Source organism: Cardiocondyla obscurior, linkage group LG22 (assembly GCF_019399895.1).
Source record: "Cardiocondyla obscurior isolate alpha-2009 linkage group LG22, Cobs3.1, whole genome shotgun sequence".
In the NCBI taxonomy this organism is placed as follows: Eukaryota; Metazoa; Arthropoda; class Insecta; order Hymenoptera; family Formicidae; genus Cardiocondyla; species Cardiocondyla obscurior.
In genome coordinates this window covers 3,694,707-3,714,531 of record NC_091885.1, presented here as the reverse complement: position 1 = coordinate 3,714,531, position 19,825 = coordinate 3,694,707, and the positions used below count along the sequence as shown (strand labels likewise).

General features: G+C 38.3%; 1 protein-coding gene and 1 long non-coding RNA gene across 13 annotated transcripts in view; one reads left to right on the top strand and one right to left on the bottom strand.

The window, feature by feature from the left end:
* LOC139111033 (uncharacterized) overlaps positions 1-19,825 on the bottom strand; it is a 56,952-nt gene that overhangs the window by 3,191 nt on the left and 33,936 nt on the right. The gene's annotated exons all lie outside the window — the stretch shown is intronic.
* Positions 1-19,825, top strand: part of Nrm (neuromusculin) — a 122,043-nt gene that overhangs the window by 76,628 nt on the left and 25,590 nt on the right. For all 7 annotated transcript variants that reach the window (XM_070671054.1, XM_070671056.1, XM_070671059.1 and 4 more), the window contains exons 4-11: positions 4,278-4,454; positions 5,244-5,405; positions 11,832-12,016; positions 15,334-15,484; positions 17,544-17,655; positions 17,890-18,068; positions 18,481-18,825; positions 19,308-19,574. In XM_070671054.1, coding sequence (XP_070527155.1) covers positions 4,278-4,454; positions 5,244-5,405; positions 11,832-12,016; positions 15,334-15,484; positions 17,544-17,655; positions 17,890-18,068; positions 18,481-18,825; positions 19,308-19,574 — 1,578 coding nt within the window. The remainder of the gene's footprint in view (positions 1-4,277; positions 4,455-5,243; positions 5,406-11,831; positions 12,017-15,333; positions 15,485-17,543; positions 17,656-17,889; positions 18,069-18,480; positions 18,826-19,307; positions 19,575-19,825) is intronic.

Sequence of the window (19,825 nt, the reverse complement as noted above, 5' to 3'; positions counted from 1 at the left end):
TTTGTATTTACACGGAAGAGGAACACCGTTTACTTTGCACTTTAACGTATCGCAATGTGTGCCGTTATTAAATAAATAAAAAAAAAAAAAAAAAAAGTAATATCGCCGAAGAGAATTCGTAGCCGATTGCCAAATAATTGCTTTTAATCCGGAGAAACCTTTCGATCACTTCGATATTAATTGCGAGTTATTAATTTTCCAGGCCCGGTATAATTTTCTTAGTTGTTATAATTCGAATTACACCTCAAATCCGGTAAATTACATGAATTTATGTAGAACTAAAGGATGGGACTTGCGGATCTACAATGCGATAATGTAAGCTATTATTTGGTAGAACAATAGGATATATCTGCGCAACCGTCCTTTTCCGATACACACAAAAGATCGCGACAATCGGACAATGCATGTATCCAAGTTTATTGAGCGAAACTACTGCGAGGATTGCTGCGCGTACTGCATGTGCATTAGCGCTCGGCATTACAATACCAATGAATTCCACTCTGTTATTCGACGTACGCTGAAGAAAGGGCTCCTCTGTGCTTTTCCTGGCGCAACCAACGGAAATATCATTTCATTTCGATCGTCAGGACCGAAGACCAGCGCGAGAGATCGGCAAGCTTCATAAACGCCTCGCTACGTAAGTCACGCCGATGTCCGGGTGAAAAATATCGAAGACGCGCCGGAGAAAAAAAAAGAAAGAAAGAAAAAAAAAAAAAGTCCGGAAACCGTCTTATAAAAAATCACGAAAGCTACTTACGATCTAATGACACCGCCTTCTACTTTAGAAGTAATCTCTCTCTTTATAGTCGTACAAAGTTGCTGTCGTAGCTGCGGGTCGTTCGGAGGGACTTTAAAAGTCGTTTTCAAGTATATTATTCATAAACTTTATCGCTGTTAAAACGCGCCGTTGGAATGTTCACAAGCCGGATCGCTTTACGTCGTAATTTTCTGGGAATGCCGGGGTTTGACAATGACAAATCAGCTGCATACCGACGAAATGCAAAAAAAAAAAAAAGAATTTTTTCTTTTTGTTCAAAAATTTTTTTCCGCAATTTTTTTTTTAACAATTAAAAGGTATCAAATTTCGCGATTAATATCGCGGATCGCATCTGTTTTCCGTAGAGTAAGAAATAATGCGTCGCAAACGCGTTTTCCGATATTTATTGAATGGGGTAGTAGCCGTGGCTCACCGCTTTGAATCACTTAAAATAATCCCGTAAGAACAATCGGTTGTATAATTACTCGAGTTATTTTCGGTCATACGGCAACGAAACCATTGTTTCGTTGCCGTATATAAAAATTTCCCTTCAATTTCTCTATCGAATTCGGTTCGCTCCGAGAGTGTTTCGTGTAAGGGTACGGAAATTTTTTTTTTTTCCTATTTTCTTTTTTTTTTCGTTTGCCCACTGTAGCAGTTTCCGTTCAATCTCGTTTCTCGTACTGACCGGAATGGCGGTAGATTTTTAATCGACAACAGTCGCACGCTCTCTTTCTAGTATTAAAAGATTACACTGAGCAATTCGATTGACGGATTTAAATTCACACTGTAGGCAGATTTTTATATTACGCTGCAGGGCATACATTGTTTCGGTTTATTTCACAAAAATAATTAACTTATCGGTTAATCCTATAAAAAATATTTGAAAAATAAAAGACAATTTATTTTGAACTACCCGGACATTTAATATTAAATGTTACATTCGTATTTTGTTAATGCTTTTTTTTATAAAAGATTATAATTATAAAGAAATATATAAGATATGACAAATTTGAAATTAAGATGCAGAACTTTGAAAAAAAATATATTGATTAAATAAATGTTAAACTCATATTAATATTCTAGAGCGAGCGTGAATTTCAGTCTACTTTTGCAAAAGCTTTTCACATTTATTATGAAAAAAAGGGGGAAAAAAAGCTTTTATACATTTTAGAATATTCGCACATGACATAAAGTTAAATTGCACTCTCCGTAGCAGTGCGAATTCGATATAATTAACTGCAGCAAAGTAAAGACATCCTATTAAAAGTAGAATAATAAGTAGAATAATTCTTGGTGGAAATTAAAATTTTACTTAAAAATTTTCTACGCTTCTAACGTTCAATAAAAAAAAAAAAAATCTATTCCAGCTGACAGAAATTATAACATCAGTTATATTTTAATCCAGACTTACATTTAATGCATCGATATCATTTCTACACTGTACTAATTCCATATTACACCGTGATTTCTTTTTTTAAACACAAATCGAATAATTTTACCGTGAGTTATTTAACGACTTTAATAACTAATGGATTTTCCAAATAAGATCCTTTTTTTTTTTAATAAAATTCCCATTTTCAATCACTTATAAATCGTATAATTTGATAAACGGTGCAGAAAATGCTAAATTAATTATCATAAATTAAAAGTAAAAATTTGCACCTGCCATATTTAAATCGACATTTTTATAAAACTATAATAAAACAGAATCTGACACTTTCTTTTACATCCATACGATTCATAAAATCATGCATATATAATATCAACATCTGAATAACATTAAATCTATTTTCACAAGCAAGCCTATCTGCACGAACGATAGTTAATCCTGCAAAAATGTATTGCCAGTGTTGCAAAGTCTGCCCCGACGTCTTTTCATATGAATAAAATATTTTTGAGCCCTGAATATCAAAAGATGATAAATATATAACCAAAACCCCGTTCCGTAAAAAGCAATTTCTATGCACGTGAATGTACTTTCCGTCATTAGATATTCTTTGAATCACTTTTGCCGTATGATTACCCTTAAAAACAGTATTTGCGCTTAAGCACCCTTAATGCCACACCCGCGTGGCTACACGTGCATGCATGCGATATACCGTGGGCGCCGTTTGCGTTCACGTGTGCGTATACTTGTACCGCCGACAGTTAGCGTAATAGAACACTACGGCCCGAGCGCATTCACTCCGCTGTTACCCGCGGATCTGATTTATAGTGTCCTAAGAACATGCCGCCTATTCGATAAGTGGAAGTCACTTTGGCCTCGCAGAAATTGTTGAAAGTTACGAGACCACCTCGCGCCGAGAAAATCGATAGTTGAGAGAATTTCAGGGCACGCGGGTTTACTTTCATTCGCCTCCGCGAAGAAGACAAAGATTTATCAGATCGAACGTGCCGGGGAAAAAGAGCCGAGGCGCTGACGACTTCTAAGCATTCGCGCGATTAAATTCAATCGCCGCGGGAAAGTTATTGTCGAAAAAAAAAAAAAAAAAAAAAAAAGAAAAAAGAGAGAGAAGCCTTTTTGAATTGATAAAAGAGCCCGTGTTACCGTAAAATTAATATACATTGCCGTTTATAAGCGCTGTTTTAACGTATGCTGTTGGTAACGTGCCGTTTTAATTGGAAAAGGAGACGGAGAGCTCCGGGAATTGTCTAACCCGATAGCATCAAAGTAATATCGACGCGACAGATACAAAAGATAATGGAGTTTATTTATTTTATTATCTCTCTCCTTTTTTTTTTCTTTTTATTTTTTTTTTCCTGCTGGAGAATATATAGAACAAATATAAATCGTCGAGGATAAAATTTGCTTACGCTGAAACCGATGGAGCAATATATCGGATCTGTTCATCGATTTGCGTAAAACGAAACGCTCGAAAATGTCGATACGCTTGAAATAACGTACGTCTGCGATCCCATTGTTCAGTATACCGTTATTTATAACACACAAACGCAAAACAACGGATTAACTTTTAAACGTTGACATTTACGTGAAACGATTGATTCCCATATAACTTTAAACGAAACCAACGTTTTATCACCAAGGTATCGCGGATAAAAATTCTTTTTTTTTTTTTTTTGGAAAAGAGGTTTTTTATTCTCCCCTCCCGAAACATTCTCACTGTTGCCGCGAACGTCAAAGTAAAATGAATAGTTTTCCCGCTATCTTTGTGCATAATAGTGAGTGTAGCGGCGCGCATTCTTGTTAAGAAATTCCATAATAAACGTCATTTTCTCAGAGGGTTTATATAAAGAATGCATTTATTCGAGCAGGAAATAAGAGACATAAAGAAACACGCCATTTTGCCGCGAAAATACATATTAAAGGAGAAACGACGAAGGGGGAAGAAATAATATGGCACAATCTCGTGAGCTAACTCAATAAGCATCGTACTTCCCGTGGAGACGAGAATCGCGGATAGTCTCATTTAATTTACGCGATACGCCCGCGGGGGAGCTAATGAAAGCAATCGTTACGGAATAAATGATCCGCCACGGGGGTTCGTATGTGTTCCAGTGCAACCAGCGTTCGTACGTGTCATCGATGAAAATTCAAAGAACACCTTGAGCACCGGGGCTACTCTAGGCCCAATGAACGAGGGCACGACGATATCTTTGTACTGCGAGAGCGGCGAGGGCAAACCTGTACCCGCGGTCGAGTGGTTTAGAGATGGAGTGGACCAGCCACTCGAAGGTAAGATTTTTCAATACGCTTACGTTAAAATCGATACTTATTTATTTTTTTTTTTTTTCTTCTCCTATTATATCATTTTCTCGCATATTAAAAAAAAAAATTGTAATATTTATGATAAATTGTGGTTTTCTTTTTAATTAACACTTCCTACATACAGTTTTGGTAAATAATTCGATAGGAAAGTCCATATTTTTTTTATCCCTCTTGAATTAATAATCGCTCTTCCAATAAATACGTTGCGTAATAATAAATTCATGATATCGATCTAATACCTCGGTGCATGCAATTATAATCTAGTTATGCGAAATGAAATATAATTGAACCGAGCGCAATTTTATCTACATAATAATTTAGTAAAATTTTATCTTGTATCTACATAATAACGTGCTAAACTAAATAAAATTAATGAAACGCTGTTAATGTGTAATTTTATTTCCGCGCTTTAGCAGAATTGCGTCTGAATTAAAATAGGAGGTAACCATTACCACTGAATCATTATTCAAACGCAGATATTGATGGATAAAAGAAGCCTTAGCTCTTGTTTCATTAATCGGTTATTCGATCAAGAATTTCTCTTCTTTTTTCTATCTTTTTCTTTTTTTTTTCAACGCATCAATCATTTTACGTGAACTGAATTTAAATGGTATTTACATTACTTTTCGCGTATTTCAATTATACATTTTATTCTAAATGCTGCTCGTTCCCAAAATACATAACGATACCATCCTTTTATTAAATAGAATATTTAAGAATAATTTTATAAAATAATTAAGAAGTATTTTATTCCAGCAACGAGCTCGTCAACTATTACCGACACCGGAGTTGGTACCGGCAGCAGTTTACTGGAGATGCAAATTACACGAGAAGAGTTAGGAGTAACATTCACGTGTAAAGTCAACAGCGTTGCCCTCGTGGAACCACTGACAGTTGATATTAAACTAGACGTGTACGGTGAGTAGATAGACACGTTTAAAAAAGGGGAAAAAATGATAATAATAATAAGATAATTACGAGCCATCAAGCGAAAGATATTCGCGAGTTACAGGTACGCGGAATTATTTAAATACCTTTTATAACGGAAAGCGCTTTTATTCGCTGATTTTTATTAACTTACACGAGCGCCCGAGGCTCTCTACATGCTTCATTTTTAATTGCATTCGAAAGTTATCAGATGAACAATCTGACAATCTTTTTTTTTTTTTCAATTACTATAGTCTATCATTACGTAATAGCAAACCTTTCAATATGGTAGGCTATCAACGCTGAAACTTTCCAATATACGTGTTGTCAATTAAAAAAAAAAAAAGAGAAGAAAAAAGAAATCGTACATTGATCATCGCGCGGAATATTGATTATACGTGAATCGATTATCGCATAATTCATCATCGATCGGGAGGGCGTATCTTATATGTCGGGATCGCTCGCAATTTCGATCGCGCGATATAATTTGCACACGATAGTATGCAATTCGATAACCGGCCGCTGTAAACTCGGCGCGAGAGCATAGTAACAGAATGAACGAATGTGGGTATTTCGACCTAAATTTGGAACAATTCCGCTGGGTATCGTTTATTCATTAAATCAAAACACGGGTAACATCATAAACTCGTCGTTGGGGTATGAATATGAATGACACCGCGAGCTGGGCACTATATGAACGCGGCGAAAACCGGGTGGGGAAATTTTTGCGCAGAGTGTATTCCTCGCCGTAGAATACGAAATAGATCCAACTTTCAATGTCAATTAGCATTTCCTAATAGAGTCGGGAGTAAGTTGCGTAATAGCCGGAAGATTAAAAAGTTCGAGCGAGTTTGAGATCTCCCCCCCCAAAAAAAAAAAAAAATGTTAAGGACGGAAATTTTATTAATTTTATTTCTTAATCGGGCGAAAAGAAATTTGTTTCCTTTAGTTAATAACGTCTGGCGGCACTTTTCGACGCGCAATTTCAAGTCTAGTTAGTTTTAAAACAGAGCGGCCAGTAAATTTGCCAGTAATAACCAAAAATTCGCCGCTAAAATCCTCATGTATATTAAGTATTCAGTAATAGTTTCTATCTTTTATATATATATATACACACACACATGTATTTAACGTGTGCATACAGCGCGCGGAATGCAGTTTGCTGACGATCGATATTTCCTGTGTTCTCCAACACCTTCGATAACGTATGCTACATTCGCAATAAACTGATTCAGCGGTGTGTTACATGCGCGCTGAACTAACTCAACGTTCGTATTATGCCGACGTTACTATTATGCACTGTAAAACAAGCTAAGTATATTATATTCACGGGGGTCCATGTATCGTTAAGTGTTCTCAGTACGTGGAATTCAGATGTCAACCGGTCGTACCGTTCGGTGGAATAACGTAGTTAAAGTGAAGGCACTACCCACCGACGTTACTCATTCAAATTATTTAACACGTGAGATAACGCCCGGGCTGAAGCTGAATTTCACAGTTCCGCTCCGAGTATATATATATATATACACGCCGCGTCCTCGGAAATTTTACCCGTAAGAAACATCTGAAAAAGGAAAGAGCGGCCGTACCGCGGCGCTTCCATATTTCACCGCACAATAATGCAATTCGGACGATCTATAGAACGCGGGATTCGGAATTCGCTTTGAGAGACGGGTCGGCGCTTAAAATCCCTAAAAATCGCACGAGGAGAGTACGCGAGCGCACGCAGAGACACCGTGCTTTGAAAGGTCCCACCCCCCTTCTGTAAAACGAGAGCACGCCGGAATTCGATTTCGCACGCGAAAAAGTGGTTTTGCATCTCGAATTTGAATTTCCGCGCGGGGCAGCGGCGCGCCTACAGTTCTGAAATCGCCGCCGAATTTTTATTTTATTTTTTTTTTTTTTTCAAACAAGAGAAGGGTGGGGGAGAAGGGGGATAAAAACTGGCGGAACATATTTTTAAACTTCGCTACAGAATTTTATATGGAGCGTAACTCGCGCGCACTTTTTCATATCCAGATAAAACTAATTTCGCACGTAATGCAGCGACGTGAAATTTAACGTAGAATTTTGAACTCCGCGTCGCCACTCCGTCATTTACCGTCATCATGAAGCAATTTTTAATACGCTTCCTTTTCCTTTCGTTTATCTAAATCGGATTGAAGTAATACGAAAATGACGAAAGAAAAAAAAAAATGAAAAAAAACCCTTTCCTCGGCTGTACGTATTCCTTGAAATTTTAACAAACTATAATAACGAAGCACGCTCGCACTTCTTTTAACATCGAGAAGTAAAATTTTATATTTTACCGAGATATGACTTTGCGAGGTGCGTGCGTCGCCGTGGCATGAGCACACCGATTAAAGTACACCCTCGCCATTACAGCGGTATTTGTAATTACGGCACGCCATATCCGTTATTTGAACATTATTTAAGCGTGCATCCACCTACGCGGGCGAATTTTCCATGGTGTAAGTAATTAAATGCCCATCACTTTGTGCCGGGGCGAGATATCCGCGCATCCCGCGCGCGTGTAAAATCACTGGACGAATTTACGAAACTCGCGTGTCACATATGCATAAGGCCGGTGCCTGTTTCACCGATTACAAAAATTGTTAATCAAATTTTTCAAATAAATATTAATGTCGTAGATAAATAAACGAATGCTGGATAATTTTCAGCGGTATCGATATATCTAAACGCGTTACCGACTGTGAAATCGAAATTAATTTCCTTCCTTTCGCTGACGTGCATGTTCATAATGAATATAATGAGAATAAAATGGGGACTCTCTCCCGACGTTTGATAAACACTCCATAATTGTACTAATTAATTCCTAAATACTAACCGTTTTAATTTTCATTAAATAATAAATTTTGTATAATAGATTCCTTTAATAATATAAAAACGGCGGCGGCGTATAGGTGAACGAAAAGTTATTACGCGCTAAAAAAAAAGAAAACAATAAGCTAGAAAACGCGTTGCGTGCTTTTCGTGATAACCGATAAAAGTGCAATTAAAGAGATAAAAATATAGTTAATGGGGTTAATAACATATTATTTAGATAGAGAGAGATTGCAGAAAGTGCATTGATATAGTTAAATCCGTTTTATGTCGTGAAAAGTATCCATTTCGACGGCATGAATTCTTCAATTATAGGTCAACGGATCGTATGGTTGCAAATTATCTACCCAGAATTAGATTACATGCTACGGGGATTATTTGTTTCATTAAACTTTAAAGTACTTGAGCAGACAAGTACATAGAATTAAAATCATTTTTATCGAAATTATAAAACGTAAGCGAAAGGTTTTATTAATGTGACGGCGCCAGTCATTTCCATTCCGTATTAAAAAATATATATATATATAGATATAAATATAAGGTATCCCAGCAGAATAAGAGACTAGATAGGAAATCTTAGCGAGCATCGCGTAAAATTCTAAAGATTCGAGAGGATAACAATCGTCGGGGCTTCAACCGGGAAACGGCAAGTTGAATTTCTTCAGCGCGATCGGTTTTGGTATAGAAAATATAAATAAATTCCGCGAGTGAATCGTTTCTAACGATCTGCGGTGAATTTAAAGAGGAAATGTCGCGCGAATGCCCGCGGGATATCTGCGAAAAATCTCACGGCCCCCGCAGCTGCTCGTTGAAAGTCGTGGAAGGTTGCGGAAGTGACAAGAACTCGCGAGCACCTGACAGAGTTTTCAGCCACGGCGTTTTCTTATAAGCAAACAAAAACCAGGAAATCGCATTGCCATTGGGTGCGGGACTTAAAAAGTCTCGCCAGCTAGCTTATCGGGTCGCGAGCACTCAGACATTTTTGGACGGGGAAACCGGCGGTTACGGTAAAATTACATGAGAATGGACGTGGAATCTCTATCCCTTGTCATGTTAAACGTATCTCGAAAATGGCTGTTATTAAAGAACATTCCTGAAAATTTGAAAGCTCCCGTCGTGAAAGAAAAGAGAGAGAGAGAGAGAGAGTCGCAGATAAAACTATTCTTCAAGAATTTATATTCATCTTATCCGCTTTTACAGATAATCCGATATTTCAATTAATTATTTTAATTGTTTTTTATTTTGCATTCGTGTTTCCTGACGGGCGTAATTGATATTTAAGTAAAAATTTATATCCATTAGAAATTATTTAAGCTCTTGAAATACCTCAAGTCTTTTTTGTACCAGAAAATTTAATCCTCCGTTTATTTACTATTCTTCTTTTTTTTTTAATGTGTTAAATTTAAATAGCTATTAATATTCATTAATTACAAGTATCAATAACGTAGTACCGATAATTTTATTTTAATTTGGTTATAAAAAAGAACTTTCTTGTGAACTTTTGAAGCAAGTTAGTTTTACTAAATGAACCCGTTTCGAAGCCAAAAGCGCCAGCAATTTTATTTCTGATTAAAATTAAAAAAATTATATTATTTAGTTTAAAAACTAAAATACATTACCACTTTTTGTTCTAACGTTTTTATCATCATGCTCTCTCTCTCTCTCTCTTTCGTTCTTCGTTTCTCTACATCCGTTGTGCCGTCAGGCAGGGGGAGTGCAATTGAAGGCAAATGCAATTCCCGATATTAGATTCGCCATTCGTTCACTATTCGGATCCTGCGCCTTTTCTTCCCGTATTCTTCTTGTATTGAATACCGTTCACCGAGTTTGGCCGGTGAATTATCGTACGATGTTTTCTGCATGACTTTACGCCAGTGCCATCAATGACTAATAACGCGCTAACATCAAGACACCCTATAATACGCGACCGCCTAACATTAATTTCAATAATCATTACAAACTTCTCTAAGAAATATCGCGACGTCAGTCAAGTTAAACCTAACACGCGTAATTAAAATAAATTCCTATCCCGCGCGAACCTATAGAAGCCCGCGGAGCATCTGTCAAATTCTTCTAATAAAAAAAAAAAAAAAAAAAACCCTTTACGAGCAGCTCCAAGCTCACTTACAAGAACATTGGCAAAACATTAATTGGAAACGATACCGGCTTAATTTATTCATAGGTACGCGTGTAATTATTTGCCGGTGCTTGTAAATTCTATTTAAATGGAAAATAGCTCGCTCGCAAGATATTTTTGCCCAAGTTCTGGTTAATGCGCGTACAAAAATCCAAGTACGCGATAATAGCTCGACGGGGGGGAGGGGGCGTGGGGTGGAAAGCTCGAGCGGGATTCACGGGTGCGCACGGGGTGATCTACGTGACGGACCGCTACCCGTTGCGAAATCTATCGGCGCTAATGGATATACCTACATGGATATACAACGGGGTGGATATGCATCGTCACCGATTAACACGGTTCTATAAGCCATTTTTATCGTAAGCTGCGCGTGTCCCCCGTAGGAGAGCTTCCGGATCGATTTAACGATATCGAAATGACAGTTTTCGAATATTCCATTAACCGTGAGTTTCCGGAGTAAGCGGCGGCGAGAGCGCTGAAAAGTTGTCTATCACCGGCTTGTCTATCCGCTATCCCTGTCGCCAGGACGGGCATACAAACATTCTCGGCCAAATGTTAAATAAACGGTTATCGGCCAAAACAATTATTTCGCCGCGCTCGCTGGACAAACAATATTATATAAACAATTGAATTGTAATTAGTTGAGCAAACAGCGAATCCTGTGTATTTAGCCGTTATCAGATTGTTGTTCTTATCATGGCTGAAATGATTTATATACAATTAAGAGGCCAATATCATCGTCAAGCTTTCAGAGCTTTCTCACACTTTGCGACATACTTTTTTCTTTAATTTCTAATTGTCTATTTTCCCGTGTAACTTAAAAAAAATACTTCAACTATCCAAACTGCTAACGCGCGTCGACTTTCGTGTATTTTAATTAAAATTTTAGATTACGCAAGCTCGAATGCACACCGAAAGGCAACGGAAGCTCCGATATGAATAGTCAAAATTGACATTTCGCGCGTCTCACACGTGTGTCCACAATCATGTCGATCTATCCTCAATTACACATGCCAACGCTAATGTCGCTTCGGTACCATGCGAAGCCTAGATACCACGCGATCATCATTACACGGCGCCTATGACTGACTGTTAATGGCTGTGTTTCGTGCGGTCGATACACAGGAACGACGGGCGGCGTTTAGTATTAGTCGGACAAGTATGGAAATCGTTAAATGCGACCCGCGTGCTTTACCACAAAGTACAAAGGGCCGCCGCCAAATGATCGATTCACACGATCGAGTAATCGTAAACAATAATCAGTAAATAATGGAGCGCTTGTCGCGATCAGCTCAACTTCGCTCAGTAATACTACGCCCTTTTTTTTTTTTTTTTTCTTTTCTTTTACCCATTATTCTAACATTTGCCTATTTCTCTTCTTCTTTTTTTATTCCGTTCTTTTTTTTATTTCTCTCTCTTTCTTTCTTTTTTTCCAGTACGCCCGTTGAAGATGGACTTGGACGGAGTGGTTGGTCACGTCGTACAGGGGACAAAGATTTTATTGCAGTGTACGGTGCACGCCGCGCGACCGGCGGCCAATGTGACGTGGAAAAACGGGACTCACTACTTAAACGAGAACGACGAGAGATTCGAAATGTTTGAAACGAAGATGCAGGAAAACGTGAGTAAACGCGACGACTTTGTAAAAGCTATACCTCAGGCGAAACGTCAGATCATATTTCAATCTGCGTTAAAAGAGATCCAGTCATCGCTTTCTCAGATTAAGCCACGTGGAATTAAAGAAAAGAATTTTATGTATTTAACCGTCGATCAATAACGAGACAATTTTGGCATTTTTGTTTGAAGCTTGGATATTAAAAATACAATTAAAATCTGGCGAAATCGTCAGAGCTCTTTTTTTTTTTTCCTTTTTTCATAAATAAAACAAAAAAGAGATTTAATTTTTAAATAGTTTTTCCTATTCACCGAACGCGTTCAATACTATGACATGGATTTTCCACAATAGATTCTTAATAGGATTCAATTCGCACCCACCTCACCGTCATTTGCATCTAAATAAATGCGGAGGGTAAGCATGTTCGGTGGTACGCGACAATGAATGAGAGGAGCGCCCTGCGAAAGTTTTGATTCAGTTACTTACTCCTGGCGAAAGCGCCACCGACTCGCAAGTGGCACGGTAAACTTCCTCAAAACTACCTACCGGTGGAAATTTTAAGTCGATCGGTACAGCGCCCACCGTATATTTTAATTCCCATTTAACGTTTTTGCGGGCCAACAAATTTTCGTGTTCGACCCGAAAAGAGCGCGGTGGAGTCGAAACGAATTTAGAATCCAGGAAGTTCGACAGTTTATCGATCGATGTACCCTCCCGGGGAAACTTTGTTTTAAATTATATCCCGGTTTTTATCAGGCACGATTTAGGTTTGTTTAAAAACGGAATTTCGGGCGGAAAAGAAAAACCCTATCACTTGAAACTAATCCTCTCCGCCGCGGGATGAGAATGATCGAGCGCGCACGATTTCTCTTCGTTTTATAATTTGTTTCGTGTAAAACAAAAAAATTCTTGGCGCTGGTACAACGAAAAGAGACCGCGAAAAAAAAAAAAAAAAATTCCCAAGTATCTCAGTTACAAAGATTCTTCGCTAATTCGCGTACGCGTCGAGTTGATTTTTATTTGTAAAATAATCTACGCGGAACAAAGCGAGACCGTTTGTAGATATTAACGTCAAGGAATCGTCATTTACTTTCGAGTCACGTGGCACTGTTTTATTCTCGACTTGTAAAAAATCAATTTCATGCTCGAACGAGTGGCTGCGCGGCAGCGGCGGCATCGAAAAATCATTAGACCCCACTACATATCGTGTCGCTGCGCTATCGCGTATACGTATATGCATGCAGAAGTCGTAGGCGTCACGCAGCTATCATAAATCCATTACGGAAGTATCTAAAGCTATAAAGTCGCGTGCACGCAAAATGACTGTATACGAGCTCGCGCCTACGTGATGCAATTAGTGGAAAAGAAAAAAAAAAAAAAAGGGGGGGGGAAAAAAAACCGTCATAGTTAAAAGTAAGGAAGATAAAACACCGTTATGCCTTGATAACAAAGGGTTCTTTATGCGCGAAAAGTGTTGCCTAGCGGCACAGAAACATTCACGTCTAATCAATTTTCTCTCTTTTTTTTTCCGCTCTCTTTGTTTATAACGCATGCATAAACGGTGGACTGATATTACGAAACGCCATTAAATCGAAACTAAATTAGTCGAATTCCCAAACCAACATTCGTAATCGCTATTGTATCAAGTCTATTTGCATATCAGGCGTGATCCTTTGTTATCTCGCGCGCGAACCTAACGACCTTGCGCCGTAGTATCTACTTTCGCAAATAAAAAGAAAAAAAAGAAGAACAAAAAAAAAAAAGAAAGAAAGAAAGAAAGAGAAAAAAAAATATTTAATCAAATAACGTTCTCGCGAAGAACACATCGTTTGGTAGCGCGAAGTTAATGCGACGTTAAGTAACAATATTTGTAGACGAACTGTCGCATCTCGACACGCTGTTAGCATAGTTAATCGCTGTTAATTGATCCGCCCCGTCCGCATAATTGCGACCGCGTATTCCTTTATTTGCAATTCCATATGATTGGAACCGTCACAATTAGCATTGTTTACCAAGTGAGCCTGATTATGAAACGGGCGACGATATGATTAAATCTAATATGGGACATTGCCACACGCTAGCCGTAGATACGGCCGAGCAATTACACGCCGCGAATTCCGGCCGGGCATGAGCGGCGCCGTCATAACGGGATTAAGAGGATCACAATTTTTAAGCTCGAGTACACTCTTTCGCCCTGGGGAGGATATTACACGCTCGGCGGGAAATGGCTTTGCAATAATTCCTCGACAAGCGTTATCTCAGGCTCTCCTGTACACTTTCATGTATTCTTCGAGTAAATCGATCCGCGCCGTCTACGGTAATATATGGCGCTCTCCGTCAGATTTTTAATTGATAAGATACCGAAGAGAGATAAGAATTACCGAAAAAAAAGAAAGATAGAAAAAAGTACGAAGCTAAAATTTAATACTACGTATATATAATTTTTTTATAATTTTTATAATTAAAAAAAAATTCTTTCTTAATAAGGATTTTATATTATTGATAAAGTTCAATAAAGTTTTGTAAAAATAATTAATAAATATTCCTGCGACAGAATGTATATATATGTATATAAGTTGAATATTTGTGTAATCACTTACTTTGCGATACTTTAAATTAGCATATATGCAATACGGATGAAATGTACACTCATCCGAAAGAAAGTAATTAATTTTATCGTGAATATGTAACAAGGTATACATTCTCGTTACATACATCGGCTTGTTAGTGCATTTTCAATTTCACCATGCAATTACAGATTTATTAAAGTTACGCGGAGCTTTAAACGCGCGTTTGCGGTATTGTATTATTTTTATTCTCTACGTAAATTGAAGATTGATATAGAGATCCAACATTTTTTTTTTTTCTCTTTTTTTTTTTTCGATGAATCAGTGGATATTCGACATCGATCAAAACGTATCATAGAAATCTGATAACGTGAATATTCTCAATACACGATGCGATTAATTAATACACGCGAAAACAGATAAAAATTAATTAAACTCAATTTTTCTTTTTGTTTTCCATTTGTCAGTCCCGGGGATTTAAATTTTCTGAAGCTTGAAAAATAATTGCACGACGTTTATTATTTATCGTGAGTTTTATGACTTTAAAATAAAGCAATTTATAAATTTCTAAACTGTCGTGCTTGCTTTTGTAAACATTATTTTACCACAAAAAAAGAGGGGAAAAAAAAAAGAAAAGCGTTTGATAAAGCTCGAGTATTTAACCTAGCGTTTGCTGTTCAAATTTAACAGTACAAATATATTTTAAGTTAGATAGATATGTTTGGCGCTAATCGTTAAAAAACTATCTACTTGTAGGAGGACGGTACATTCCAGACGACAAGTTATCTCGCGTTTACAGCATCGGTATACGATAATGGCAAAACGTTCAAGTGCTACGCCGAGAATTCAGTTACCCGTACCGAAGATCTGAAACCGATGAAAGAAGCAACGACGATCGAAGTATTATGTAAGTATGAATCGAGACGAATAAGCCGAATTGTAACGGTAAACCATCGTCTATTTTATAAGTAATAATAAAGGCCCATAAATTTATCGCTCGTAAAATTTTTACTAATTAGAATTACCTCGCGGTGTAATGGTGTTAAACCAACGACTGTTGCAATAAGATTGCATTGTAACCCGAAACTCACACATTTCCGTGCCGCAGCGAGCCGGCATATTGTGCATCCACGGGAAACTGTTAGCTACAAGAGCGGTTATTAACATTTGCATACACTTACCCCTTATGAACTAAATCCTTTAAATAAATAACTCTATACGTACCCCGTGCGCTATTCATCAGCATAATGCTATGCAAAATAACGTTGGCAAACGTGAGCAATCGGTGGAATCTTAACTCGCCCGTCAAATTAAAAAGAAACTTATTTCTCACCCCTACGCCGTAATAAAATGTTGAACCCTCGCATATTCGTGACGGAATAAACCGACATTTTCAGAGGCGATCACTCGACGTTTCTAGTGAAGCGGCGGCGAAACTGCAATTTTTAACTATCTCTTATTTTATTACCCCTTTTTCAAAACTTCCCCACAGCGGTCTGTATTTTTGTCGACCCAAAGACAATTTTCCGAAAGTAAATCGCAAATTTTGCCAGAGAAATGGGGAACGGAGCTATAAATGAGAAGCTTTTATGCTTCGAATTACGGTACAAAAATCAAAGCGAGCGTGTTCAAAGGAACGATTTTAAATTTTTGTATCGGTGGAAGTTAAAAAAATTTTTTAATTTAATATTATTCTTGCTTTTGCCCGTTTGATAAACATTTGTCTTGTATTTTTTTTTTCTTTTTTTTTTTCGGAGGTTGGCTCGTATAAGTCGCGCAACGTTTATACAATTTTCCGGTTGCATGCTTCGATAAATCAACGTCGATACGTTATAAACGGACAACTTATATTGACATATGCTTGCGAATGCTTTTACAATTTTAGTTTCCTATTTTTTTTGTGTACATTTATATAAAAATTTGATTTTATTAAGACATTGATTATTCGAAAAACTCTCAGTTAAAAGAATTAAAAACAATTATCTTACATGTCGCATAACTGAAAGTATTATATTATCCGTTGGCTAGGATCCCGTAATTTCTTTACACGCAGCTCACCTTTTTCGAAATTAGTCCCTATAGATTTACAACTTGTGTAATTTCAAAATCAAGAACGTAAACTTTATTTATTTATTTTCTTTTTTTCATCGAGAACGTGATGTCTTGATTACGCGAGTAACGGGGGCAGACAAAAAGGGACGGACGGCTGTGTATCTCCCTGATGTTTCCAGTTACAGTGCGAAATGGCAGAGAAACTTTCGTTTTGCTGCCAGAACGAGGACTACCCATGGATTGGAAACGAGAAACTCCAGACATCGAGTTTGGCACGTTTCCAACTCTCCAGCTTGCATCGTGACAGCAACTCTCCCGCGTCTACGTATTTACGAGAATTTTGTTTTATATATCCCCGGTACCGTTTTCTAGGACCCGCTAAGTGCATAATATTGTGACCAGAGTGCATCTAAATTTTACATTCAATTTAAGTTTCGCGTTATCCATCTTGGTGAGCAATTGGAATGACGAAGGGGCTTTTTATAGGCGCTACGAGAAGAAGGATCTTCGCGTTAGAAAGAGTGAAGCTTTAATTCTTGAAATAAGACACGATTCGAGGAGAGATTGAACTGTCACTTTGCAATTTATTCCTCCGCTAATAGGATTATTTGTTCGAATCAACAGCGAGATGTGGATTTAATTAATTTTTTATTTATTTATTTTATTTTATTTTATTTTTTTTTAATTAAAAAAATCGACTTTTAATATTGACTCTATAAACGTAAATTAATATACGCTAATAAAAATTGTGAACTTACTAACGTTCGAAAATGATAAGGATTATTTGTCTTTAATTAATCAAAGATTCATTTAGGTGTTATCGCATTTCTTTTTCCTTTTTCTTAAAGCTGCCGTTTTCGCGCGATTAAATTCACATTCGCTTCGTTTGTAATATTTATCTTTCTTCATTATAGATCCGCCGATAATTAGAATGAAGCCAAACAACATAACTGTTAATGACACCGATGACTTTTTAATATTCTGCAATTACGAGGCAAATCCAGCCACGCTGATAAAGGTGACGTGGTAAGTAACGTGCATTAATCTCGTTATAAAAAAAATAATACAGAATTAACATTTTGAAATTATTCCTCTAAGAATTAAAGTTGTTTGCGTTAGATGAATTAGCGGCAAAAATTTACAGGCATTTTTTTTTTTAATTATCGCTACTTCTACATCTTAAAAAGAAAAAAAAAAAAAATTAATTACTGTTACTCTACTCCGCCCAATTAATTTCTTTTTTCTAATCGCGTGACGCAGGTTACGAGACGACGACGAGTTGGCGTTAAACGAAGAGCATTACGAGGGTGGAACCACAGAACAAGCCGGGCTCATGATTAAAAACGCAACCCCCAGCGATATGGGTTCTTACAAATGCATCCTGGAGAACAGCGCCGGTTCAACCGTATCCGATGACGCCGTGCAAGTATCGGTCTTTTGTACGTATCGCATAGGCGCAGACAGTAACCCCAGTCAATCGCCGAGCTTAATGTAGAACGATCGATAAAAAAAAAAGTACAAAAAAAAAGAAAAAAAAAAACTGGAAATTGCTGCGATCTCGCGCGGATTATAAAGCTTCGATAGTAATAAATCCAAATCCAAAGGAATCCGTTGAAACCCTTTCGACGATGCCTCCCCCTTACCTTCTTATTTCTCGCGGCGGTAACTTTCAGCGAGGCGCGGTTTATCCTTTTATATTAGAAAACGACGGCTTCATTGAAAGCTATGCGATTACGGGATTAAAGTTCGGGGTGGGAAAAGAGAAAAAAGAAAAAGTTTGCAAACGAGCAACGTACCCGCGAATTCGCACGAGATTTACACCGGCGTCATATATTCCGTTTCATGATGTAGATAAGCCGGTGGTGGAGGTGATAATGGACCCGGAAACACCCGTAAACGAGGCGGATCGTCAGAACGTGTCGTTAACGTGCGAGGTCGACGCGGGTAATCCGGCGATATTGACAGCCGTGCGTTGGTATTTGGACGGGGATCTATTGAAAGAACTTCCGGACTGCACGAGGAACGGCACCGCAACGCCGTCGAGCTCCGAGGAGTCGTCGGCGTTCTGCGACATCGACCCGAGCAAGCTACTCCTGGAATCTGTCGGTCGCACTTTCCACGGCAACTACTCCTGCGAGGGGAAAAACGAGGCCGGTTGGGGACCGGTATCTCCGAGCACCCCTGTCATTGTTTATTGTAAGTCCGCCCAACCCCGTCACCTGTCACTCGCTCGCGTTTACGCGACGACGGAAGATAAATCGGGGGTATACCTATTACGTTTCCAAATATAATACACCGCATCCATTACGCCTGTTTCGAGTTTCATACGAAAACGTTTACCGTTTTATATGTCCAAATTTATGTACGCATATACGCACGTATCCGAAAGCTGGATCTTACATTAACCGTCATATTAATAAAAATTTACAAACATACATTCGTAATACGATATATGCATATAGTTATTAACAAATAATCTCAAGAGCACCTGCAACGTATTATTAAACAACGTATCGCGAAAACGGTCATTTGCGTTCGATACTAATTACCGGTGACGATAAATTGCGGACTTTATCTTGCGTACGCGGCCGATATCTTATTACATTAATCGGATTATATTCGGCGCGGATACTAATTATCCCACGGCGCCTATCTCCATCCCCGAAACATTTTCGCAGATAAGCCCGGCCCGGCGTCGATAACGTACGAGCCGCGGCAAGTGGTGAAGAAACAAGCGTTATCCATCACCTGCTTCGTTTTGGACCCCGGCCGACCGAGAGTGTCGGGCTTCAAGTGGCTGCGCGGCTGGCACCGACTTCCAGACGAGAACGAAGCGACGCTCTTCATCGAGTCGGTTAATTTGGAAACCGAGGCGAATTTCACGTGTCTGGCTTACAACGAGGCCGGCGACGGAGAGCCGGCCACAACGTTTATCGATGTATCCGGTGAGTGACACGTGTCAATACATCGAAAATTGTATATCCAACAAATTACGGGACGAACGGCGGTCGGTTTTAGGAAGCCGGTCAAACCGATGACATATTTAAAGCTCCGAATAATTTAGTTTACCTCTCGCGCGGGTACACCTCCCCCTCCTCCCCCTGGCCCTCAATATTAAATCGTTTATTTCGGTCAAAACTGCAACTCCAGAAAATCGCTGAGCGAAATCGCGAGCTACCCCGGGACTGTTTTATTT